The sequence below is a fragment of the Colossoma macropomum genome, unplaced genomic scaffold (genome assembly GCF_904425465.1).
Source record: "Colossoma macropomum unplaced genomic scaffold, Colossoma_macropomum, whole genome shotgun sequence".
Taxonomy (NCBI): Eukaryota; Metazoa; Chordata; class Actinopteri; order Characiformes; family Serrasalmidae; genus Colossoma; species Colossoma macropomum.
In genome coordinates this window covers 27,208,067-27,235,676 of record NW_023494791.1, presented here as the reverse complement: position 1 = coordinate 27,235,676, position 27,610 = coordinate 27,208,067, and the positions used below count along the sequence as shown (strand labels likewise).

The 27,610-nt window shown below is 38.4% G+C and overlaps 2 protein-coding genes across 13 annotated transcripts in view; both read left to right on the top strand.

Annotated features, from left to right (window-relative positions):
* lyst (lysosomal trafficking regulator) overlaps positions 1-2,972 on the top strand; it is a 156,973-nt gene extending 154,001 nt beyond the window's left edge. For all 12 annotated transcript variants that reach the window (XM_036574727.1, XM_036574718.1, XM_036574726.1 and 9 more), the window contains one exon: positions 576-2,972. In XM_036574727.1, the coding sequence (XP_036430620.1) occupies positions 576-714 (139 nt within the window). In that variant the 3' untranslated portion in view covers positions 715-2,972. The remainder of the gene's footprint in view (positions 1-575) is intronic.
* A 1,455-nt stretch (positions 2,973-4,427) lies between these two features.
* LOC118810723 (guanine nucleotide-binding protein G(I)/G(S)/G(O) subunit gamma-4) overlaps positions 4,428-27,610 on the top strand; it is a 62,844-nt gene continuing 39,661 nt past the window's right edge. The window contains exons 1-2 of the mRNA XM_036574715.1: positions 4,428-4,877; positions 17,357-17,476. Coding sequence (XP_036430608.1) covers positions 17,378-17,476 — 99 coding nt within the window. The 5' untranslated portion in view covers positions 4,428-4,877; positions 17,357-17,377. The remainder of the gene's footprint in view (positions 4,878-17,356; positions 17,477-27,610) is intronic.

The following is a 27,610-nucleotide window of genomic DNA, read 5'->3' as shown; positions in this document are numbered from 1 at the left end:
CAAAAGCCAGGGTCTCTTGTAGTATGTGGGTGTGTTAGTGCCCATGGCATGGATAACTTGTAGGTCTGTGAAGGGACCATTAATGCTGAAAGCAATATTTATATACACATTTTGGAGCAACATATGCTACCTTCTGGATGATGTCTTTTTCAGGTACATTCATGTTTGTTCCAACATAACATGGCCTGTCTTGCTTTGAAAACATGTGGCAGGTTATGAAGCAAAAAATGTGCCAGCGAAGGCCCTGTATGGTTGCATAGCTGAAGACTTGCATAACAGCAGAAAGGCAAAAAATTAAAATGTGTTGTTAAAAAGGAAAAGTGATGCAACACAGTTGTAATCATGCTCCTGTCTTAGCTTTTTATAACATGTTGCAGGCATCAGATTTGGATGATCACATATTTATAAAGTAAACAGTAAAAATTAAAACATCACATTTCAATTTATAACACGTGAAACAGAATTTACTAGTCACTACTTTGTTTTTATTAGCATTTCGCATACTGTCCTAACCTTTTTTGGTGATGAGGTTTGTAATTCTATATAACTAATTTTGCTGCTTTACTCTTTTTCAGTCTTACGTTTTCGTGTGATGGCCACCACCTCTACACAGCTAATATTGAGGGCACAGTGATTGCCTGGTGTCGGCGGGACCAGCAGCGGATGAAGCTGCCTATGTTCTACTCCTTCCTGAGCAACTATGCTGCAGGCTGAGACTGCTAGCCAATTTGTTCATGTCCTCCCATCAGTCTTTCACGGGATTAACAGACTCCTCCCACCTCCAAATGAACCCGGCTGCCTCAGGAAGAGGAGGGGCCTGCATGCACCAGACCCTGCCCCCTGACAAATATGCTCCACCACTCCAAGGCATGAGACCACACCCCTCAGCGAGCATACTGTGTGCTAAAAGCTAATGCACTATTAAAAAAAGTATTATGTATATATTTATATTTTAAATTTAAATTAATCTATACTTGGGAAGAAGGAGGGGTATTTACATTTGACTGAAGTGATTAAGGCCTTTTACCACTGGTTATGTACTTTCATGTTTTTGTGTATTCTTTGTCATTTATTTGTTTAGTTTTTTGTTTTGTATTGTTTCACATTGCTATTCGTTTTGTAGTGTTTAGTCTTTCCTTCATGTTAAAATGTTTTGTGTTTTATTTTGCCAGTGTTTGACTTTGGAAGCTGCTGTAGTGGTTTGACAGCATCACTCTCTCTTTTTGGTGGCTTCTGTGTTTCTGCTCAACCTGAGAATTGAAAGTATCTTTTGAAGCTAGAAATTGACTAAACACTAAAGCAGGTGTCTTCACAAACTACACCAGCAGCCTTTGCAGAGTTATTGGTAAATCTTTTCATTTAAATCTCATCTAAAGATGCAGAGCTCATTATTTGCTGTGGCACACTGGACCCCGTACCAGCAGCATACACTTGTGTGTGGAACGCAAATGGATGCGAGTTTGTATGGCAATGCATGTATTACTCAATGCCTGGTTCATTCCATCTTCAGTGTATGATTTGTTTAGTTTTTCCTCCTGTTAAATGATAGCTATAATATACATACACACACACACGCTATATATGCCTGTTGCTGCATTTTTTAGAAACGTGACCCAAATGATAAGCATGAACTTGTGCAATAACTCAACATGGTCTCATTCAAATGGGTTGACAACCAGTCCATCCTCAGTGTTCGTGTGTGCCAGCTTTTTGAATCTCATTTAATTCATTGTCACAGTATGGTTTGTGCATGTAATCTTCCATTCCTTTCCATTCGAAACATTTCAAAATGATGTGTCCAGGAAAAAGTCTTTAACCCAGAATAATCACAGGAGAACATCGGAGAGTCCATATAGCCTGCTTCTCTGTAAAGGTTTGGGTGCACAGTTATGACTGAAAATAGAAAGGTAACTTCAGGCTCCAGAAAGAGAATGGTTTTGCCAAATGATATACAAGTAATACAAGGATGATCATACAGAGATACACTGCCTCTTTTTAGATGTGTAGCGCCATATGAAACTGGCTTGTAACTCACTCCACAAAATTCTCCACAAGGTGTCACCATTAGAAATCAAATTGCTTTTGATTTTGATGATTCATAAGACAATTGTTTCACACCAATGACACTGTGCCCTTGTTACAGTGAAAATGATGTCTTGAAAGTGCAGTTTTTTTGGTTGTTTCCAAGATGATCTCTTGTCATAGAGGTGGTTGCAATGACACATTTAGGTATGGAAATGAAGCAAGTTTACCATTGTCCTGCACTGTTATATATTACTAAAATAACTAGCTTGAAGCCATTGAACAGAGATCCAAAGGAGGCCTGAAACCCAAATTTAGACTTAAAAGTTGATATGTTTTGATAATGTGACAATAACCTGTCAAAAGGTGTGAAATGTTCCAATCGATGACCACGGATGCCCCTTTTCCTTATTTGTCCTCAGTCATGGCCAAATCATACAAAGGGAAAGTTGTATGCTTCCTTCGCTCTGTTATTTGCTACAATGTTTCATTTGATGCCCCCACTTCCACCTCATTATTTTACCTTTGGAAAACCTACCTATGCCTTTATTGTACACTTTACCTTAGTAGTTGTTAGGGATAACAAATGGTGTTTACAATGCCCTTGAGTCCATTTGATTTTTGGTTCATTTCTTATTCTTATTCGCACATCACCCATGATTTTCCTTTAATGGTGTTGTACAGCATATCAGGCCTGAGCTATGAAAGAACCTGATGTTACTCTGTGTTGTGGAGATGTTCAGAAGGTGTTCCCTAAGATGTAGACAAAAGTGTAGAACGTGTGAACTTGATCAACAAAAATCTAAAGAGGTCATATTTCTGTTTGTTCACTTGATTCTAGTTCAACTAGTTCAGTTGATTGTTTGCCTGACTGTTGTAATCTAAGATTGGTTGATGTTCTGTTAACCAGTTCAGTCTTGAATTTCATAGGAAGGTGTATGACTTACCATTTTCTGTCTGACCTCATGTTTTTATTTTTTTTTTTTAATCTATGAATGGCCAAATTATCAGAATATAAATATACACACATTTTACACACACACTTTACACACACACATACATATATATATATATATATATACACACATACATATACACACATAGAGAGAGAGAGAAAAAAACCTGTGGTTGCCACTCTATGTGGGGTGATTTCGATTTCATCCTTTCACAGGCTTGTTTAGGACATTGATTAAGTCTAGTCTTGGTCTCTTCTGCAAAGGCAGTTATTTTACCACTAAAAATCACACTTTAATCTTTAATTCCACCACACTAATTCTCCAGTGCACCAGCTATCACACCATACTTATCCTCCAGTGCACCAGCCTTAATCACCTCATTCTTGTCCACGAGTGCACAGATTTTATCACAGCATACTCATACTACAATACAATGCATAAGCCTTTATTACAAATTGCACATCCTCCAGTGCACAGGTTTTTATTACACTATACTCATCTACCAGTGCACCAGTCTTCATCACACCATATTTATCTTCCAGTGCCATTCACACCATTCTCATCTTCAGTGCATCAGTCTTCACCACACCATATTCATCCTTTAGTGCATAATTCATTACACTATACCATCCTCCTCTGCACCAGCCATTACACCATACTCATCCTTTAGTGCACCTGTATCAGACGTCCTCCAGCACACCATTCTCCTTCTCCAATGCAAGTCTTCATCACACCATAGGCCTCATACAGTGCCCCATTCATCACACGATATTCATCTTGCCGTGCTCTAGTCATTCACACCATTCACATGTACAGCGCACCACTCATCACACTATACTCACCCTCCAACACTCCAGTCTTCATCACACCATACACATCCTCCAGTGCAACATTTTAAAAGTAATTTCAAAAACAGTTGTCCTCCCCACTTTCAAAGCTAGAGACTGGGGGAATTTACTAAATTTGTGTATATTTGCTACCCAGAAGTCATAATCCAGATGATGGAAACAGGATTATAACCTTGGTTTATTTATGAAAATGTAACCATTAAACCAATTTAGTTATGCTAGTAACGAGTTTAGAGAAGACACGCACCAAGTTAGTGTCTCCACTTGCTCATCCTCCAGAACCCCGGTCATCACCACGCCACACTACACTCATCCTCCAGCACGCCAGCAGTAGCTGGGAAAAGCTTTGCTGTTTCCTGTGAGGAAAAAAATTCAATCGGCACATCCGCAAATCTTCAGTAAGGCAAAGACACATTTTCTAGCAAAGGCGAGCAGTAGCGCAGACTGACGCTCAAGATGGATCTGCTGGGAAACCCGGTGATGTCAATGGTGATGTCAGATGGAGCAGGGGAAGCCTCTCCAGGCTGCGCTGTAATACACGCGTATGAAGCAGCTGTGACCCCTTTTCTGTTTTCTTTTTCTTTTACACCCAGCGAGAGGAGGTGGGGAAACAGCAGCAACTTCACGGACAGCGGTTTCTCTCGCGTCTTTCTGCCCTTGCTGTGGAGCCCGGGGGCCGAACCCCTTTCTTAAAGGCGCCGCCGGACCCATGCTCCTTTTTTCTGCGTCACGACGAGAGATTCCCCGCACACCTGGTACAAAGAGAGAGAGAGCCTCCAGTATCATTTCCAACGACACCAAAAAAAGGCCAACATCTCATGGTGTCGACTGAGCGCCTTTCCGTCCTCCTCGAGTCGAACCGAACGGTGCGGGGACTTGGACCGGAGCTAAGCCAAGCCAAGCTGCTTCGAGTTCTGTTTTCTTTTCTCCCCCCTCCTTTTTCTCTCCCCCTTCTTCGTTTTCGATCCCAATTTGACGGAAGCCACTCGTAGGGTGGAGTCGACCCCGTTTTCTCAACCGCTGAGAGAGGCTCATCATTCCCACGTTGCAGGTAGGCACACGGAGGTTTTTTAGATTGAGTGGCCATTTCAGCCAAAAATTAGCGTTTTAACGGGGACTGTAAGGAGATTTTTAAAATCAAACACTGCTTGGCGAGACTACTACAAAAAGACACCTCGTTTCAAAGTGCAGTAAAATGTGATAGTTGAAGTTAGCTGATGAAAACAACGGTTTTCCAGATATAATGTTTTTGTTTGTTTGCAGAGAGCGTTAACGTTTTGCAGAAAAAACTATTACTGGAGAATTACAGCTTATGTTAGAAATCTCAACGTGAGGCTTGAGGGAGTTACCAACAGGCTCGGAGGTGTCGATAAAGGCTGTACATAACCGTTCATGTCTTTTGGGGTGTTGTCTGTTAAAATGAAGTGTTTAATCTAAAGCGAAAAAAGTCAGTTTTCCGGTGAGGTTGTAACTCACCTGCGCGATCCACTGTTGGTCTACGGTAATAATGCCGTTTAGCGAATACGACTCACATGTTTTATGAATTGCACATACTCCCACCGTTTCGATGCCCTTTGTTACATTCTAATATCATAACAAAATTAACCGAATGTAAGAGTTACATTTCCGCACTTAGTCCATTTAGGCTCTAAATGTGATGCTGAGTATGTGGTAGCGGTGCAAGCGTGTGTTCCAGTGGGCTGCACTCCATTTTGCCACTGGGATTCCCCCGCACTGATTAAGGATAAGGGAGCTTAGGCCGTAAATTAAACCACTGGTCATTAGACCTGTAAAAGCTGCGCTGGAGGGCTACTTCTCAAGCACAAACACAACGAGCAATGCTTTCTTATTATGAACTGAACCTCGGAAACTCGTGAACTCTGTCATGATCATTTCATAGGGAGAAAGTGCTTTTGCCAAACACCTCCGTTGAATCCTATAGATCCTTTATGCTGTTTATGTTTTGGGTATATTTTCCTGGATTAAAGTCAAGCTGAAATCAAAACTGACCTTTTTTTTTACCTTATTTTTACCTTATTAGATCAGTGACAGCTGGGGTCGGATTCAAACCCAGCACTTTCTGTTTGGAAGGGCAATCATTAATTCACTCACAATTCATATAAAAGACAACAATTTTGTTTTCTTAAAATCATTGATCAAAGTGTAGGAACTTTTGCTCGCCTCTAAAATGTCTTCTGCATTTTGATTAAATCACTGTGCACCAATGGATGTGGAAAAAATAATATTAACCAACAATATTATCTTTCTTCCACCACACTATCATTAAGCGAAACACTCAGATAGACCAGGGACCCTCCCTAATGCTCATCATGTTACTGAAAAGTGCATTATAATTGAAGTGCAGAATGATATCAGAATCATGTTGTTATAGGCAGAAAAAAATGTTGGGCACACCCATATATATCACAGCATAGATAAATACGGCAAGAAAAATAACTAAACCAACTACATTTAAACATAATGCTAACACAAGATCTTAATTGAAAAACAAAGCATACAGCTGCAGTATCTTTGAAAATACTTTGAATGTACTTAGTGGCCTTCATCTTCCCAGAGTATTAGGATATGAAATTACCTGAAAAACAGTACTAGGGCTGGATGGTATAAGTGCTATATCAATACTATATCACATTGCAGTATAGGCTGCAGTAAGCAGTATGGGGTTGAGTGTTAGTCTGAATGTCTGCAACATTTGCTTTGTATTTTTCACTTGATATTTTATTAATTTTACTTCTCTGAAAGGTTATCGCTCTCCTGTTTTCCGTATAAGATCAAGCTGGTAAACAACAAAGCCACATCCAGCCAAGAATGCCAATAATGTAGGACATTGTAGAGAACTTTAAAGACCAGTTTACTAGACCCAGATTAAGACTACACCTGGACTAAAAAAATTGCAAGGTAATTAAAAATTAGAACAGTAATTATCCATTTACATCGCAAGATTTGGCTTAATCCATGTATTAATCCATGCATTAGGCTTGATGCATGTTACGAAAGCACGTGTTTGAAATATATCACCTATTTCAAATACACTTTGGTTTGGCAATATAGGGAAATAGTACCCCAATATCAATTCCAACCTCTGATGTAGGCTACAGTAGTTTCAGTACATTCATAAAAATAAAGGGGCCAGAGTGTTTTTTGGAACGATTCCACAGAACCATTTTCTGTTCCCTAAAGAACATCTCATTGTGTGATTCTTTAAAGAACTTTTTTTTTGTAAATAAAATATGCAATATGTGTGAAGAACCTTTTTAAAAATTGAAGAACCTCCACATAACAGAGTTTCTATATTCTGTTAAAAATAAAAGTTCTTAAACAGTCATACAATTCTAGAAAACAATTAGTATAAAACCTTGCATTGTGTGGAACCTACATATGGAGGTTGATGAAATCCCATTTACAAAATATTTTTCTTTAAAGAATCAATTGTTGAAAGGTGCTCAAGGGAGCCAAAAGTTTTTCTGTAGCAGTGACTGCTCTGGGCGACCTACAGCACTGCACAGTTTTAACTATTCCCCCAACACTCCAGCTCATTCAGGGCTTAATAATCAGGTGATACGTTGGATCATGTGAGTTAAATCAAAGAATACTTCATAGTGTACTGCGGGTAGAACACTGTTGCACACTTTTGTAATCTTTATTTTTAAGAGTGTGTATAGCCATGCTAGTCATGGGCATTTCAGTCAGATTTTGTATTGGAATTTGTAGTTGTATTGGAAGTGTTCAAATATTACTGCTACCCAAAAAAGGATAGGACTCTTAAGGCTACAGGCTGCCACACATTAATAAAGATGTCAGTCTGAAGTCTTTAAGATGAACAGACAAATGCTAATCATCTCATTTCACTAATGTTACGAAGCAAGTCACATCATATTTCGACTGTGTGAGTTAGTTAGCTGAGTGATACTCAGTTTCATTCCATTAAATCCAGAGTGGGGTCTAGAAGCCTGAAACCACATTTATTGATCTATTGTTTTATTTCCAGGTTCCATTTAAACCTAAAAATAAACAAAAGTTTAGAATTTTGAGATATGACAAATAAAATGAAGAAGAAATATTCATATTTTTCATTATTAGATCATGACTCGATTTAAGTCATTTTTTGCCATTGACCATGTTAAGGCCAGTTTTTTTTTTAGTCCTATTCTTTCCATTGAAAATGTGTTCAGACAACTCTCAGGAGCAGCTGCTCATCTTATCAGAGGCTTTTGTACAACCTTGTGGAGGTTATGCCAGCTTGAGAGCACAGTTTTATTATAGCAAATGACAGACATACCAAATACTAAACCTCTGAAATTCATGTTCAAATTTCAAAGATTCCACTTTTCACTCAGATTGTTTTGCTGATAATGTAATTTGTAATGAAAAGAGAGAAACGAATTTGCATACAAAAAAAATCATAAATTACTCTGCAGCTTTTAAAAATGTTCATGACTTTGATTACTCAACAATTCAGACTCATCCCGAAACCATGCCTAGGTACTAATCTCAGGTTTGTATTGCACAGAGTATCTTCATTATACTCAGCACTGAAAAGAAATTTGGTGTAAAAGTGACTGAAGAAACTGTAGAAATCATAACCATTGTATGTAGATTTCATATGATATGTACTGGCCACAAATCACCAAATCAGTTTAACAGCTCTACAAAGACCATTAATATACATGTCAAAGGTGACACACCACCTTATAATTAGTTATTGCTTATTATACATAACACAAATGCATACATAATGCAGACTGAATGTCTTCCTTTGTTGATTTAAATACATAGAGTCTGCTTGTCTATACTTTATCAAGAGTTCTCACAGATGACTCACTTTTGTACCTGTTAACCTGTTAACTTAATAATTCGTTTCAGATAGCCTCTTCATCTACTTTTTATAGATGTAGTTACAAAAATCAGACCGGGCTCCTGGTGGACTGCCATTTTTAATCTTCACACTCATCTGACTGTGCTGAATCATTAAAGGAATACTCCAGCATGTTTCAACTAAAGTCTGGCACATCTCTGTCATATCATTGATTACCATGGACAATAATTATGATGCAGTTCCCTGTACATAGAAAACAACACAAACCATTAACTTAGAATTCATTCATAAAAGATGCAATTGGGCAGTTGCTGACTTACGTGAATAAACATTTGAAATCCATAGGCATCAGAAACTACAGCTGTTGTCTTAGGATGAGAAACACGAGAGAATATTGTTAAATATTAAATATTGTTCTTGTCAAGATTTATTCAACTTATATAAAACCATTTTTCTCAAATAAAAAATTTTAACCACATTTATACTTTGTAGTCAAATGCATCTCAGATTAGTCAGACTAAAATCCAATTGCTTTGTGGGACAGAATATGCAAATCTGCTTGTTACGCATCAACCAGTTACCAGTTGTTTATTAAGTCTTCAGCGGTGTCTGTCCATATTGCTTTTAAGTATTTTGTTTCGTCTGGTCCTTCACCTTGTGCCATGTGCGTTCTCCATGATTATCTTCTTCACAGATCATGTGCCCAGTGACATACTGCATATGGAGTTTTGGTTGTGCTGGGAGGAATTTTGGTTGTGGAATAGGCCACTGTAGTTGTGCATCATTCTGTAGTCTGCATTATGCCCATATTATATATATTATTATATATACATATATTAGAAATTCTGGGTGTAAGTGTGGTTTCTCTGTGGCCAGAATTAATGTTTTTTTTAAAAAAACAACATCTATCGCACCCTGTGGTAAATGAAAATGTTCAGAACCTGATAGGTTTTGTCCTATGTACATTTTTCTGCCGAATATCCTCTGAATTACAAGATTGTTAAAGAGTCTTAATACTAATATTGCTTCATGCAAGCTAAAGCTACTGTGCGTCAATTTTATTTCACAGTTAAGCTACCCAAAAGTAAGGCTGGCTCTGGTGGTGTTCTGACAAGTTGTGCTGCCTTATTAAAATGTCCTACTGTAGCGCATATTATTAAGTATGCCTGTAAAAAAACCTCTAGGTACGGTATTTTGATAGCCTAAAAATCCTGATCGAAAATACTACCAGCGTAAAAATTGTTCAAGGCTGAATTTAGATTCTTTTTCGCCAGCTTCTTGTTCAGATTTTTTCGTTCCACCTTACATGGCACAGCAGTTATCATAAAGCTTCACGCATCAGAATGTAACTGCTGCTGAGTCTGAAATTGAATTAACCTGAGTGCAGGTAAATTTGTAGAGACTTTCGAATCAAACTATGAACAGAACAGAAAGATCTATCATGTTTCAGTGAGTATCAGATGAAGAACAGATAACTGTACCGTAACTTAACAAGGAAACCTGTTTCGTTTCTTTTCTTGTTCTGACTTCTTTTCATCTGCCCTCATTCTGTACATGGAAATACACTGCCACACTGCCAAAGCGTGCTGGTTTGTCTGGTTTTTAAAGAGCTGCCAGTCTAGTGATGTCAATTCAGTGTGCAGTAGCTTTAGCTTACATGTAGCAGTATTCATATTTTGACTCTTTAACGGCCTCTTAATTCAGAGGACCAAGTGATATTCGAGAGAAGAATGTTCATAGGACAAAACATGTCAGCTTTGGAACATTTCTGATTACCACAGGATGGGAAAGAGGACATTTTGGAAAACTACATTTATTTTTCTCATAGAAAAATTCCTTTTAGACCCGTAGTTCCTTATATGGGCATAAGAGTATGGCCCCGGCTACAAAATGACGAGATGACTTCAGTGGTCTCTGTGTCTTGGAGAGACAGATGCATTTACACTGCCATAACATGTGGCTCAAATGCATCTCAGACCACCTCCTGAAGTGCTTTGAGCGATCATATTTAATCCTGATTGGATTTTCTTTTCACAAAACTATATGTACAGAAATAACTCCATTACATTTAAATCAGGCTAAAAAAAATTCCACTTCTAATTACAAACACAAATATGATAGGGATTGAAAGTTTCTTTGTGTTTAACACCTGCTCTGAATGAATGCAACCAATGCCCGCTCTTAATTAATCCAGTCAGTGCACACTCTGAATGAATCCAACCAGTGCTCATTCTGAATTCTCTGAATTGATGCAACTAATCCTCACTCTAAATGAATTTAATCAATGCCTGTTTCATGAAATATCATGAAAACGTGATTAACAGCCGCCTCTGTTTTTGTCTTGATGGCGTAATTAAGTCAGTTAATTTTCTGTTTTATATAATCCTTGTTTAATCAGTTTTGGCTTAAAAAATGTATCAAGATTTATTCTGATTCCTTTCTGACAGAAATGAAAGTCAAACTGACTCTTTTAAATGAGCAAAATGTAATGTTCCAATCTGACATCAACCAATCTGACATCCAGACAGATGCCACTGTATTGTGGCCAATCAGAATCATTACGCGCTCCGCCAAGTTCCGTCTTATTTTCCTCAGCCCTCCAATCACAGCTTTGCAACCGTTGCTGTCTGTCTTGCATCAAGCCTTCAGTACATTATCAGCACCTATCATGTCTGTAATTAGTGTTAGGACACTGAGCTTCTTGGTAGTTTCTGAAGGTTTTTTGAGATTCAGTTGTGGAAACAGGAATGAGACTACACAGTGAATAGCTGTGATCTGGACATAGACTGGGCTGGAAAATGTTTACCTCTGTACAAGACAATAAACCAACATTATCCAGGATGACTTTGACTTCTTGAGATGTTCAGGTATGAAGCACACATACTTTAGGCTAACAAATATCATAACTATCATATAAATGTGAGAGTTCATGAAAGTAATTATTAACAGATTATTCCTGTAAAATGCAAATGCAAAATGTTTTTTATTTGGACCACTCATAACTTTGCTAACTTAATAAGCATACTTTAGCCTAGCTGCTCAGTTTAGGCTAACATGACAAGCTATGTTAGAATGAAAAATAGTTAAAAGTTTTTGTATTAACAACACATTAAATGGTACAACAAACATAAGAAAATTCACTGTTAACAAGCTATCACATTGGTGGCACAGTGTCATGCAATGTATTTCAGAAATCAGCAGGTACAAGGTTGTATTATATTTCGTTAACTGTATGAGTATCCATTAGCAGGGTTTTGGTATAGACAGACTTTTATAACATATTTTTAATGTAGGCTTTTACAGTAGTCAGTGAGGACAAAGAAACAAGAGAGAAAAAGAGACAGAGAAAGGTAAATTAAATGAAATCAAATGTGAAACTATTAGCTTATTTAGTAGGTGTAGGTTTCAAGATGCATATTCAGCTGTATTTTTAGAAAATATTTTACATGCCTGTGGAGTCAAATTGGGGTCTTTAGTAGTGATGAGAAACTAAAACTGGTCAAAACAAAATGTGGTCTTAGTGAGTTGCAAAAGTAATTAGGTATTGCAAACAAAGAAGATAAATTGTGCTACCTTTTTTCTCTTGCAACATCTTTTTTAGGACAAATCTTTTGCGACAATATTTTTTCTTTGTGTTTTGCGTTTTACGTTCCTATTTTTTTCTGCAGTACTTTCCCCTTTCGTGTTACCCTTTTTTGTTTGCATGTCAGTTTTGACCTCTTTTTGATTTGGGGGCATGGCAAGAGGAGAGAGGTGAGGCCAAGATGGACAGGCGTGTCATGGACGTTTCACATCATCAGCTGGAGCCGCGGCTGCACAGCCCGTCATTTCAACTAATGCCATCAAGTTAACACAATCAATAACGAACGGCTGTGTTAGCTGCTGTTATTTCTGAATTTGTTATAGCTTAAATATTTGGCTTGGTGCTTAGGTATTTACAGTAAACCTTTTTGGGTTTAAGAGTAATAAACAGTTTGTTTCTCACGACGGCAGTACACTTTACCTATCAATTATTAACTAATTTCACATTTCATTGGTAACCTCATGAGGCACTGTGTATCAACGTAGGAGTTAAAACGTGTCATATTATTAACATGAACAATGAAGTGAAACAATGGCAACTGTTACAAATGAGGACTAGTTGCAAAAAGATGTCAGTGTAAGCTTTTAATTTTATTACATAAACAGACACTAGGTAGGTAGAAACGGACAAGATAACAGAAGAAATCAAAAAAAATAAACTGAAGACCTGACAGATAGGCAACTGCAAGGGCTGCTTACACAGCACAATGAAGCAGAAGGACAAGATGATGAGAAGATAGAGCTACAGAAAAAACACAGTTGACTTTGATAGACACAGTATTCCAGAGCATTGTGTCTCAGGGGGGTCTTGTGACAGCAAACATTAATTAACATGAATTTCTGATAAATTCAGATGTTGAAGAAAGCCTTTATTACCTTACCATTCATTTATCATCTTCATTTATTAGTACATGCGTTAGTAATTTAGTCTTGTGGTTGTTAATATGTAACTTGTTAATTTGTTCCTGATTAATGACTTAATACTTTCTGATTAGTTATTCATTAGTAAATGCCTTAGTTACTGGCAGATCATGTACCCTTAGTGTAAAGTGTTACCGATATGTTTCAGTTACTAAATTGAGCAGTGTTTGCAGCCAGTTAGGACTGTTATGAGAATACACTAACATGGCTAGCAAGTTCGTACAGTACAGTCAAACGGTTCCCACGGCTGCGCGTGCTGGTGTTGCATCTCCTTAAATTTACGTTCCCCTTTACAAACCAAGCCCTCAAGCGCACATACACACTTAACAGAAGGCAACACCAAGCAAAACTGGAACTACGGAAAACGAATAAGTTCAGGAGATGTTAACGTTACACAGCCGTTTGTTATTGATTGTGTTAACTTGATGGCATTAGTTGAAATGACGGGCTGTGCAGCCGCGGCTCCAGCTGATGATGTGAAACGTCCATGACACGCCTGTCCATCTTGGCCTCACCTCTCTCCTCTTGCCATGCCCCCAAATCAAAAAGAGGTCAAAACTGACATGCAAACAAAAAAGGGTAACACGAAAGGGGAAAGTACTGCAGAAAAAAATAGGAGCGTAAAACGCAAAACACAAAGAAAAAATATTGTCGCAAAAGATTTGTCCTAAAAAAGATGTTGCAAGAGAAAAAAGGTAGCACAATTTATCTTCTTTGTTTGCAATACCTAATTACTTTTGCAACTCAAAACCACATTTTTGTGATTATTTTGTGAGTTTTATTTTCTCATCACTATTAAAGACCCCAATTTGACTCCATACATGACCACCCTGGCAATTTGTTTTAACATGTGATGGTTAGGCAGGTGTTCAGGTTTGTATATCATAGTTATCTGATTTTATCTTATTACAGTGCTTGCACAGCAAAGCACTATGTTGTTATTCCTAGGCTTTTTATTATTATTACTGTGCATGCAAAGCAAAGCACTGTATTGTTATCCATTGGCTTCTTTTAGTTAGTATTATTATTATTATTATTATTATTATTATTATATATTCTTCCAGGATCCATAACTCGAGAACTGCTTAACAAACTTTCTTGAAACTTTGTTGCGTAGGTCCGTGAGATGGCAACAAAATATTTTTGGAGTGATGCTGAAACTAAATACACAAAATGGAGGATCTAAATGTTCTCTATCTTCTAGAGGATGTATGTTAATATTTCCAGGAAAGTGGTGCAATGTTTTTGTTTTTTTTTTTAAAGTTGAGGCATAAAGTTTGGGTTTTACGTCACGTTTCCATCTGATTATTACATCCGATTCATGTAGACCTGGAGACCTGGAGTAATCATTATCTGATTACTCAAGTGCATGTAAACGAGTTGAACGGATTGCTGACGAAATCTTATTTCATTAGATTATTAAACGCACTCAGTATGACATCATCATCATCATCATCAGGTTTAAACTGATTTTAACCTATTCTTCAAGGCTTCAACTGGCCAGAACTAGTTCTTCACTGTCGTGTGCGCCAATTTTAAAGCCCAATCCCATTTCACTCCTTGTCCCTGCCGCTTAGCCCTTACCCCTCTATTTTGCGCGTTCACACCTAGGGATAGAATAGTCAAATTTTTGTTGAGATAGACGGGTAGGGTGAAGTGTTAGGGCTTCATGGCCCTCCAAATGGAGGTTTTTCAGAGACATGCTCCAAACATTAAGTGTTATGAGAAAAAAAGAAAAAACAGCAAGATGGCTGCATAAGCGACTAAAAAAAAAACTAAAATGTAAGTTACTTTCTCTGTTAAAAGTACGGTAACCATTGTATTTTCTTAGTTTAATGTCATTTCAATGTATTATAGTTCCTAAGGTGTTGCTAGGTGGTTGCTATGATATAGGGGTTGTTTGCGAAGGTGTTGCAGAGGGAGTACATGCAGTTTGGTGGCCGTCAGGCAAAAAATAAGCATAGGCCTTGCATGGGGGTGAAAATAAATGGAGGTCTATGGGATGAACAAGGTAGGAAAATACTAAAAAAGAAAAAACTACAGAAGAAGCAGACAAAATGTCAGTGGAAGATTAAAAATAACAGAACTAAATATTAAGGGGAAGAATTAAATATGCATTTCCTGAAGGAAATACCAGTGCTTGCAAAGCACAAAATAAAGAATGTGAAAAAAGATTTGCAATGGTTTGCAATCTCTGTGTTAGTTCTTCCCAAAGGTGTTCGATGGGGTTGAGGTCAGGGCTCTGTGTGGGTCAGTCAAGTTCTTCCACACCAAGCTCATCCAACCATGCCTTTATAGACCTTGCTTTGTGCACTGGTGCACAGTCATGCTGAAACAGAAAAGGGCCTTCCCCAAACTGTCCTCACAAAGTTGGAAGCATATACTTGTCCAAAATGTCTTGGTATGCTGAAGCATTGATATGTTCCTTCACTGGAACCAAGAGGCATAGGCTTCTTGAAAACCACCCCATAGCATTATCCCTTCTCCGCCAAACTTTACCTGCCTGACTGCATTGTTCCAACTATAATGTTCTTTTGGCGAGAGAAGGTTTGGAACTATTCAGTCACTAAGTCAGCAGAGCTTTAGCGACTTTTATGCACTATGCGCCTCAGCACTTGGTGACCCCACTCTGAAACTTAACTGCCATAAGGGAAGAAATTTGGCGAACTAACTTGCAACAGTGGCATCCTATTACAGTGCCATGCTCGAATATAGTGAGCTTTTTTGAAAAGCCCATTCTTTCACAAATGTTTTTAAAGGCAGACTGCATGGCTAGGTGCTTGATTTTATACACCTGTGGCAGTGGGACTGAATGAAACACCTGAATTGAATGATTAAGAGGTGTGACTTTAAAGATTCTATAAAGATAGATTGCTAGATAGACTGTTAGTTGTAGAGGTATAGATAGATAGTGAAAGACGGTCTGAAAACTCCAATCCCATTTCTTATTTTTACCCCTACCCCTTTGCAACCTCACTCAGTTAAATTTAGTGCATCAAAAGGGGGTGGGGGGGTGGATGCAACAACTTCTTGTTTGAATTTTCCCGTTCTAGATTAAATGGTGCTGCAGTTTCGACACTTAAGGCGCCAGAATGTAACTTACAGAATGCAGCAAAAAACAAATGAATTTGAAGGTGGGCAAGATTAAAGGTTATTTCTCACAGTGGTTTATCTCACCAAACAGTTAAATGGGTTTCACGAAGATTGTATTACAAAACAGTTTACATTTCAGAAAACAAAATTTAGCGAGACCGATGGCCAAGACCGACATAAGTCAGATTGCAAATACTAAGACAAGTCTAAGACGTTAAAAAAAAGCCTCAAGTCCAGACATAAATCCAAGAACAGTCTCGGGTACTACAGCCCTAACTGTAGATTTACCTTTTCAGGTGGCAGCACTGGTTTTGCACAAAAATGTAGCAGCAGACAGAGGAATATGTTTTAAAATCTTTCATTACTGACAAATAGTTGCAGGAAAACAGTGTGTTTTCATAAAGCCCCTTCAGAAGAGCAAATGAGCTAGTTCTACTGTACAGCATTGAATGGATGGACAGGGACTCTTCATATTCTACACAAGGGCTTTTCTCCTTAGTGGACATCAATGTATCGGTTTGTCAAAAAAATGTATTTTCACTTCACTTCAGTTTCTGGACCTAGCTAACATTAACGAGACTAGTCCATTTTTTGAAAGGTATAATTCCACAGGTTTGTAGCTTAATTTAAAAAGAACAGTTCCTGCAAATGATTTACATAAAATGTGTGTTTGGCATTTACCAACGGAATTCAACATCTACGCATAGGCTTTAAGGAACACTTGAAACTGTGCAGTGCTGCGGATCACTAGGAGCAATATTAAGAAACACTATTATGTTGCTTTTAGCATATAGTTTAGTATTTCCATGCCTAGGTAATAATGATGAAAATGATGAATTCTGAGCTCAAACATTTATAATTTGAGGGTTTCAAAACAGGTTTTCTGTATTTTTTTTTTATTATTATTTTTTTTATTATTATTATTATTTTTTTTTTAGAATAATCAACTGTACTACTACAAATGCGACAGCGAGAAGTTGACTTGCAAAGTCTATAGGACATACTTGGAAACCATTTAGCACATGTTGAATAAGGAGCCACTTTAAAAAAATTGCCTCTTGATTCTTAGCGACAAGCGATACTTGTTTCTTTCTCAGGAGTGTGTGCAGGTGACAGTCATGAAGGACGGCATGGCCAACAACAGCACTGCCAGTATTTCCCAGGCTCGCAAAGCTGTGGAACAACTTAAAATGGAAGCCTGCATGGACAGGATAAAGGTGCGTGTGTGTATGTCTGTCTGTCCTAAACCAGGTGTATATAATATGTTCCTATAAAACCACTGAAATGACATCTGTGCTTGTGCAAGCAAGTGATTGCTCACTAAGAAAGGAAAAGAACAGAGCTTGACAAAGACCTTGTTTACACCTGCTCATCATGTGTCTTGAGTATCAGAATTATATCTGGATAAGGCCAAGCCATGTAAAAATGCAAATGTTAATGCACCCAAGATGCATTTACAACAGATACAAATCTGACCACTCAAACCACTTCAGGAGGTGGTCTGAGAGGCATTTGAGCCACATTATATGATTTGATTATTGTAGATATGATTATTCTAGTGTAAATACATCCATCTCTTAAAAATCTCAAGCAGTAAAGAAATTAAATTATTAAAGTTTGTTTAATATTGATTTATTTAATATTTCATCAAATAAACATTGTGCATTAATATGTGCATTAGCATGTTTTCTGCAGAGGATGTATTCACTTATTTTTATTTTGAAAACCAACAAAACATGTAATTTGACCAGGTTGTGCCCAAATCTTTGCATACAACTATAAATATTAATAACATTAATGCATAAAATCGCAACTTATTGTATTAATGTTATTACTGTTTACAATATTTTCCGAACCTCATGTAGTACCTGGTTTGCTAATCAGTACTTCATTATGTTAAAGTGTATGGAGTTTGCTGATGATGGAATTTAACAAAACTATGTGTTAGCTGAGGGCATCCAGAAAACATGTTTGTTCTTCAAAATAGTTCACAAGATATCAACTGCTTTTTTGAAAATAGAACATTATTGTTACTTTTAAATGCATTTATATTGATGTATATTTAATTTGGTTATATATTTGCGTTTTTACAGGCAAAAACAAACTTATTGCTTGGCAGATAAATTGAGATGAACTGTTGCTTTTTTCTTGGTTGGACATTGCCTTTCTCAGCAGCTTGTGTTTTTTTTAAATATATATTTAGTGGTAGTGGGTGAGATGTCCAATTTTTGTCATGGTACATAAAATTTCGGACAGTTTCGGTATCTATCTTTTTTTTTTTTCCCCCGAATTTCTCCCCAATTTAGTCGTCTCCAATTCCACCCACTAGTTAGGACTCCCCCAGTCACACGATACTATCAACGCTAGGAGGGGAAGGCTAGCACAGGCTTCCTCTGAGACCTGTGAAGCCAGCTACCACATCTTTTCAAACTGCTGCTGATGTTGTCTGGGCCGGCTGCTCTCCGTGGGTTTATTCTCTTCAAGGTCCTGCGCACATCCACTGATGTCACAGTGAGCGATGTGTTCTGTGTGCTCTCCTTGGCCATAACGTCTCTCAGTCGGCCAGAGTTGGCTGGTTGTGACCACCCTGCTCGTCTGTTGGTATTTGATGATGTGCTGCAGTCCTTGCCACATGCGCCAGGAGTCTGTGGTGGTGTAGTAGCCCTCTGTACTGTCTCTTGGCCTCTCTGTTAGATCTACGCAAGTCGTATCTGGACCTTTTATAGTCTTCAGCATTGCCTGAGAGAAATGCAGCATGGCGAGCACATAACATGGACCGAACTTCACTGTTTATCCAGGGTTCCTGGTTGGGGTATTTTCTGCAGCGCTTTGCAGGAACAATAAACGGACTACTTCAGATGTAGTGGACTAAACAGTGGGACGTAACTGCTTCATTTTCATTTTCATTAGAAATACGATTAACTAAACGGCTAAACAGGCTGACTTTAGCATGGTTTGCACTATTTGTACTATTTGTATTATCTAGAATTATTTGTGGCATATCGGTATAGTGGTTGTAAAGAAACTGATACCTGAGGAGGAATTTCAATTGGCATATCGCACACTACTCATTATTAGTACTGGTTCAATTTAAAGGTTTGATTAAAATTATGATTCATTATTTAGCTCGTCCTTTTTAGCACTTGTGATCTTTGTATCCAGTTTGCTAAAATGTAATGTAAATGTGACTAAAGTCTCAGTGATAAACTGTACTGAGAGAAAAAGATGGATTGGGTAATTTTGGACAGATTTTTCTGGCTATTCTTTCACTTTTCGTCTCGAATAGGGTTTTTTGTAGATGGAAAACATAACACCAAATGTTATGAAATATCAGCTTATGCTTCCATGTCCATGTATTTAGCATCTTAGTAGGAATCTTTTATATCATATTTTTTTCCTATTTATGCTTTTTTGGTTAAGACTTGAGACAGCTGTAAACCATATACTGATAGATCTAAGAAAATTACTGCATACTGCATATTAACTGAACATTGTCTACTGGGCCAGACATATCCTATATGAACAAAAGTACTGGGACACCTACACATTACACCTACGTGAGCTTTTATGACATACCATTGTAAAACATAGGCATTAATATGGAGTTGGTCCCCCTTTTGCAGCTGTTGGACGAGAGGGCCTGGCTCACAATCTCCATTCTAGTTCATCCCAAAGGTGTTTAATGGAGTTGAGGTCAGGGCTCTGTGTGGGTCAGTCAAGTTCTTGCACACTAAACTCACCCAACCATGCCTTTATGGACCTTGCTTTGTGCACTGGGGCACAGTCATGCTGAAACAGAAAAGGGCCTTTCCTAAACTGTTCCCACAAAGTTGCATGCATACAATTGTCCAAAATGCCTTGGTATGCTAAAACATTAAGTTTTCCCTTCTCTTGAACTAAGCCTAGGCCAACAATTCAATTGAGGAAATAATATGGCAAGCATCAGTCAACGGCTTTCAGCAGGCATTTGGCAGACTTAACACTGGCCAGTCATCGTGTCAGGTGTCCAAGATGGCGGTGCCCTGTATGGCAGCGGCTACTCCAGCTCCTGTTAGCACTGTGCATTTTACGTTAAATGTACTCTCTATTCCGACACAGAGACTGTCTGAACACATTTATTGGAACTCATATGTTCTATCTTAAAAATGCAATCTGTGCAATATTTTCAATGTTCTCATCACTTGGGCACTTTATTCACCAGTGTGACAATTGTTACACTGTATTTTCTATACAACCTGCAATATTTTTTAAATATATACATATTTTTTCCCTATATGTATATTCTGTCAGTTTATGCTGTCTAGTATGTCTGTGCATTTGCCTTTATGTTATATTTTGCACATTGGAGTTGGAGAAATGCAATCTCGTTCAGCTGTGCACTCTCTGTTGTATGTTCTGAATGACAAAGTTCACGTTGACTTTGACTTTGATCATGAAATCATGTAGGCATTCTCTGACAACCTATGGAAAATGACATCAGTGGCCATTAGGTGGCTTTTTGCACACAGACTTACTAGTGCTGCATCGGTGTTCTCTGTGTTCAGCTGTGCTGCAGGTGTTTGGTTGTTTGGTGATGCCTAATTTGAAGGATCTGTGTTGATTAAACTGTTTTTATTTTGCCCAGCATGGAGTAGTAAAGTTGGAGCTAATGTTAATGCAAGCATGTTGGTTGTGCTTATTAAGAACACAGTATTTGGTGAAAAGGACGGATTCCTCCAACTGAACCCATTCTCGTTCTGCCTGTCAAACTTTCCACTCCATGGGCCCGCTGGTTACATTATTTCTTAAAAACGCATCTCATAGCCATGGGGCTTACCGAGGTAAACAGCACTCATAAGGCAGCACTACTATTACACTGCCTGAAAGCAGAGGGACTGTGTTCTTGGGACGTTTGGAAACACTGCCAGCATCACATACAGTGCCATGGACCTTCTAAACAAACATTTTGCTTCACAGACCATGATCTCAGGGGAATTATATGTAGGCAACGTCGCCAGCTGCCCAGTGAGTCTACAAGTCAATAAGTTGCTAACTTATGGGGGCTAGCTAGTTCATGCAAGTTTTATACATTGCAGGATGAGATGATTGGTGACCAGCTAATCAAACATACCAGTAACGCAAACGTACGTGAGGCACTGTTATTACAAAATGACAAGCTGTTGCTGTCTAAGGGTATTGACCATCTCACTGAATAAAGGGAGTGCAGCTGAATGTGCAGGTACCTTGGCTAAACACCAAGGGCCTGCCTTCAGCCAAGCAGCCTCCTCGGATCCTCCTCCCTATCCTAACCAGAGTGAAACGCAGTAGCCTTGTGGTAACTGCGGATCAAGGTCTCGCACCACAAGAGCCTAAACCTGCCCAGGTTTTGGACAGACATGCTGCAGTTGGAGTAAGCTGAATCATTTTGCTCATGTATTTCACTCTGTTCCAGCTGGGTCAGACAGCCACAACCCCCAGCCTGCAACCACAATTATGCACTATGTGAACTCAGGACTAGTAGCATTCAAACCATGCAGTTAATCTCAGTGATGTATGTATTCTGTTACTGTTGGACACAGGCACCAGTGTGTTTCTCCTAAATGTTGCCACTTACAAAGTCAATTTTTCAATTCACTGCCACTGTCCATGCCCTTACAAGAAAGTACAAGAAAGAGTCCATACTGCTCTTTGTTGTTATGGCGACACCAGAATTTATGTAGTTGGCCCCCTCCACGTGACTGTTTGTTACAGAACCAAGGTTCTACCCAGCTTTTGCTTTCACATTGCCCACTGGGGGGCCACCCTAATGGGATTGGACCTCTTCAGCGCTCTGGGGTTCTTCCTCCCAAACACAGGGGATACAGCAATAATGACTGTTGCTACGCCTTCGCAACGAAAATGGCCTGTGCTGTTTGAGGGTCTGGGCTGCATCTAAATACATGGACTTCACCCATCAGCCTCTCCTTAACCCACAAGTTACCCCAGTCATTCAGCCACTGCGTTCCATCCCACCTTGGGTCTCGCACCTGGTGCTGGCAGAACAAAGAAGAAATCAGGTGCTTACCACGTCTGCGTGGACCTCCAAGTAGTTAATAAAGTCACTTGTCTCAAAACTCATCTGGAAACAATCTTTGGAGTCTGAAAAAAAAATAATTAAAAAAAATGACTCTCTTGCACATTATGGCTGCAGCACACAAATGCCCACCGAGGGACCCCCACCTCCCACACCCCTGAACAGAATACAGTTGTTATATTGAGGCAGAATACTTTAACTACTGCCTTAATTCCCTACTAAATCACAACCATTCCATTACTAGAGTGATACCTAGGCAATTGTGACTCATTTTTGTTTTTCAAATATTGCAGTATTTACCACGAATTCCTGTAATATTGCAATGTATGTATGACAAATATCGTTTAGTCATATTGGGACAAAACCAGTAAAATGTTTAGATCAAGAGGTCAGATGATGCGACCAGCCTCTCTCCCTCTGGGTTAAATGACAGAAGGAGGGAAGGAGAGAGTCAGTGCCAGAGAGATGGAGAGACACTACACTCTTAGAAAAAAAGGTACGAAGCTGTCACTGGGGCAGTACCCCTCTTGTCACTGGGGTGGTACCCTCAAGGGTACATTTTAGAACCTTTAGTCAGGAAACATAACTGTACCATAATCCACTGAAATTCTATTTTCTAAGTTGTATTGACTCCTCACACCCCGTCTTGTCTCCAGGCTTTTTATTTTATTGTTCTGTTTTAAAAACTAGGTTATGAAAAGATATAAATATGTACTTTTCACCTGGAAAAATCTTATTCAAGGTGCACAATGGGACCTTAAAACCACTGTTGTACCTTTTGAGGGTACATTTACATTGTTTGTACTTTAATGAACGAAAAATGTACCTGCAAAGTACCTTTATTTCTAACAGCGTAGAACGCGTCATCAGCTGATTCTTCAAATCTAATTAGGGTAACCCTTAGAAGAGGAGGATGTTTCAGTGCAAGCAAGAGGGATGGCCTCTCTCATTAATTCCACAGTCGCACAGTGCAGTGCAATATGTGCTAATTAGTAGGGCTCTTCTTCATCAGTGCTTCATAGGTTACTGACTTGGAGACTGCTGCGACACCAGACGCTTAGCTCCAGCAGTGTTTTCCTGGAATAAACTTAACATTGTTTGATTTTTTTTAGTATAAAATGCTGAAAAGACTTTTAGGGCTTTCACTGTCTCTAGCCTTAATATCTAGTCTAATTTATAAATATGCAGAATATTGGATGTAGAACAATGTAACTTGGCAGTATCTTTTTTTTGTTTGTTTCAACAACAGCAGCAGTGTTTCGGATTATTGTCCTTGTGTAAGATGCTAATCTGTGAATATGCAGAATAAGGGTAGGCGATATATCAAAAAATAACTATGATTCTCAAAGGCATTTTCACAATACATGATTTTTAGCACAGTATTTAGTTTTTTCATGTTTGCAAACAGCACCAGCAGAACAGAACTGCCAGATTTTAAAAAGAAGAATAAAAATATTTTTTCCCAAATGTTAAAAATGTTATATGCTGAGACTACCCATCGCTGTGCAGTTTATGCAGTTACTTTACACTGATTTTTGTTGTTCAAAGGTTCCCTGTAATTGATATTCTCTTTGGAGAGGGGCAGGCTCGGTACTGCCCAAGTTGGTAGAGAGAGAGAAAATCTTTGCTTGTGCACGGCATGGCTGTCACCAACAACAGCTACAAAATAAAGATCCATGACTTGTATGAAAGCAGTGCCTCTTTTAATATGTGAGCACTACAAATGCAAATCAAATGCAAAAAAAAAAAAATAGTAGTAATAAATAACATTATAAATAGTTAATACAATAGTTACAATAAATATAGAAAATAAGTAAAAAGCACAATAAATGTAAAACAATAACTATAACACCAAAATCAAATTAAGTTAACTAAAATCAAATAAAACAATTGCAGGCTGAGTGGAGGTGGTACGAGACCTCAATTTTATGATGTTATTGTGACATTAGTGAGCGAAGTTTTAGAGTTTCCTTTAATGAATTCTAGTTTACTGGTACAGTAGCTCAAAGCATATTTTCCCAATTCAGTGAAATCTTTCAGGACCTGAAGAGTGATCCAGTCACTAGAACGAGTCTGATAAAGTGCATTATTTACACTGAGCATTTTTCACAATGTACAATGGCATATGGCCAGTAAGCGTTTTATAGATAAAAATAAGCCAATGTGTCTCCCGACGCACAACAGGAGATGACCAGTCAACCTTTTCATACAGTATAGTGTTGAGTATTGTCGGAGTCACCAGTAATGAAACTTAAAGAAGAATACTGCAGGTTTTCCACTTTTTTCACTAGTTTTTGTCAGCCAAGCAATACAGAATGGTCAGCATATAAATGTATTTTGCAATCAACAATGGACGAGGCAATGTCATTAATATAGATATTAAATAATACTGGTCTGAGGATCAAACCTTGAGGGATCCCCTTACTTTGTCCCATGGCCAAACATTGCTGTTTTTGGAGAGAGAATTTCTACTCTAGTTGGTAGCACTGTGGTCAGAACCAATATTTTGTGAACTTTTAATTGCTGCAGGTTTAGCCTTCTCGCTAACATTAGCATCCAGTGCTAATGAGGACATACATTACAATAGCGTAAACTAACAGCTTTATACACAGCAAAAGATTTTAGTCTTTATTCTCTAAACTAAAATTCTCTAAAAGTGAAGCTTCAGTGAGCAAGAATAAACCTGAGCTGTTGTAATTGAAGCTGTAGCATGCTGAGCTACTGCAGTAGAATGTTACCTGCTACCAGAACATTACATTTAACATCATTTATTTGCTTTACTTAATAGCTTACAGCACAGTTTAAACATTTCAAACAAGTAAGCTATGTTAGCACAGGCATGTTCTGTAGCTGTATGCTCTTTTCCTGTTGCATCTCATGATTCTCATTCCAGGCACTGATAGGAGGCAGCATGAGGCTGACAAGAGCTTGTGGGTAGCGGCATGAGTCCCGCAATGGATTCACTGGTGTGGCCTCCCAGGCCTCGCCTGACTTCTAGCAGCACTACAGGACCACGCCTTGCATTTGACACTGGTGGCGTTTATGTGGGATGTGAAGGCTGAGGCAATAGGGTTTAGCAACAAGTTCTTCCTGTCCTTCTCAGCTCAGGTGCTCATGCTGCCCTTAACGAGAGCCAGCTGATGCTGCTTTAGTATCAGCAGCATGGAATGATACTGCTTCCCGCGGCTCTCGTCGGCACTTGGGACTTGGGCACTGGCTGCTTGCAACCTGGCACATCTTCCTCTTATTAGCATATTTTAGTATTTTGAGCTGTAATTGGTTCAAGCTTGTTTGTGACGTATAAAACCAAGCTTTTACATAGCACCCCACCGATCGCTTTTTTTCAGATGTACTGAGAAAGCTTGCATTTTCAATGGAAAAATGTGAACCCGGTGCTATAGTAACCATAATAAGCCATCCAAAAGGAGTTTTAAAAACTAATTTTTGAGTGCCTTTTGATGAACCTTTAATATGTGTTAATAGTAACTGTTAATATTGTTTTAGATTTCTCTTTAATGAAAGAGTAACTAGACCCCTCTACTTTCAGCTAACTCCAGCCCTAGCTCATCTTTGAAAAATGCTCAAAAATGGGAGGGTCACTCTGGGAGGGACACTGCAGTCATACTCTGGTTTGGCGGTGGGCTAGGAGAGAAACCAGGTGGACTGGGCTGCTGTGTTTTACAGCTAGTTAGCTACCACAAAAAAACGGAAAGTGACAAATTCAAATAGTGCTTTAGTGACTGAAAGGTCTTACAAGGTTGACGATTTTTCTTCACCACCATCACTATCTTCGATGGGGGAAGGTATTTCTAATTGGGCAGGGTGTCGTTAGCCTTACGCCGCCAAAGAGTTAGCATTGACATTGATTAGCAGTGAGTGGGAGAGGCATCAGAATGGTGGGAAATTTCCTAAAACCATGACAGCTACCTTCCAGTGATCTGTTCAGCAAGATACATGTTCAGTAAAACCCAAGTCCTGATTTCTTAGATGCATTGAATTTCAAACGAATAAAGTGGATTTTTTTCCAACATTTGTCTAAGGTTCATTAATTTTGATATCAAGCTATGACAGACTTCTCATGAGCACTGTACGAAGCTCTCAACTTTTCTGAACATTTGCTGTAGGTGGCAGAGGAAAAAAAGCTAATCCAACCTTTGTAGCTAAGCTAGTTATCTTACGTGACAGGTTGGTCTTACACTGTCATCCAGGTTTTGCTGCAGTGGCCCTAAATCCTTTCACTCTGGAAGCTGTTTGTGGCACTTATCAGCAGCTATATGGAGATTTGCAAGAATCCTTACTTATTTGGTCCGGCAGATTACCTGATCTTATACTGAAAGTTATCATTAAATGTGCTTATCATATTTTTTATTTTTAAACTAGGTTTAATCCTGTTCTTTACAGTTGTTACAGACATCTTGCATACTGAAAATTTGTGGGACCGTGCTGGGGGTATTTTTAGGTCAGCACCTTATGTGTGGTTATCTCCTCCTGTGCCGTGATGCAAATTAGGAGTTTCCTGAGAATGATGGAGCTTACACAGGATTTCTTTCCCTGCTTGATCTTAAATAATTTGTATATGTAATAGTTCCATTTATTAATAATTTCAGTGACATTTATACAAGACACCACATTCCAATATAAATTCAGAGCTCACATTTACAAAAAAATAAGAGTAACCGATGAATTGTATTTAACTAAACATTAAGAGTATCAATTAGTCCAAAATCACAGGACAATTCATTTTGTGGATATGTTTAATTTAATAGACAATTGCAGGCTTTAGTGTTTTATTAATTAGAGGAGTTATTCTAATTTGCACTTCTCTCTGCCCCTAACAGACACACTTCTCTGTGATAATACTTATGCATCCACTGTTTCCTCCAGCTCAGCTGAAATGGTCCATGGTGGGATGACAGAAAGGCACCACCATGAGTGAAGTTTCCTTGGGATTTTCTCTAAGGTCATCTGAGACAGTGTTTATGGTCATTATGCAAAACTGATTAGCTTGCCCAAAAATTTAAACAAATAAAAAATAAAATCATATTGCGAACTATAAATGCATAGTAGCTTTAAACTAGGTATGCTGCCTTGAAAGGTACAATATGGCTTGACCTGTAATTTTTTTGCTATCAAAGGTATGCTCCATCTACAGGAAAATAACTCAATCAAAATTGTCTGTATTTTTAATTTCCTTGACGTATTTTACAAAGAGGTAATTCCACGGCAACTCACCAAGAGCATGTCTGCTCACATCATGAATTTCCATGAAAAAAATTAATTTCAAATTAGTCCACGTAAC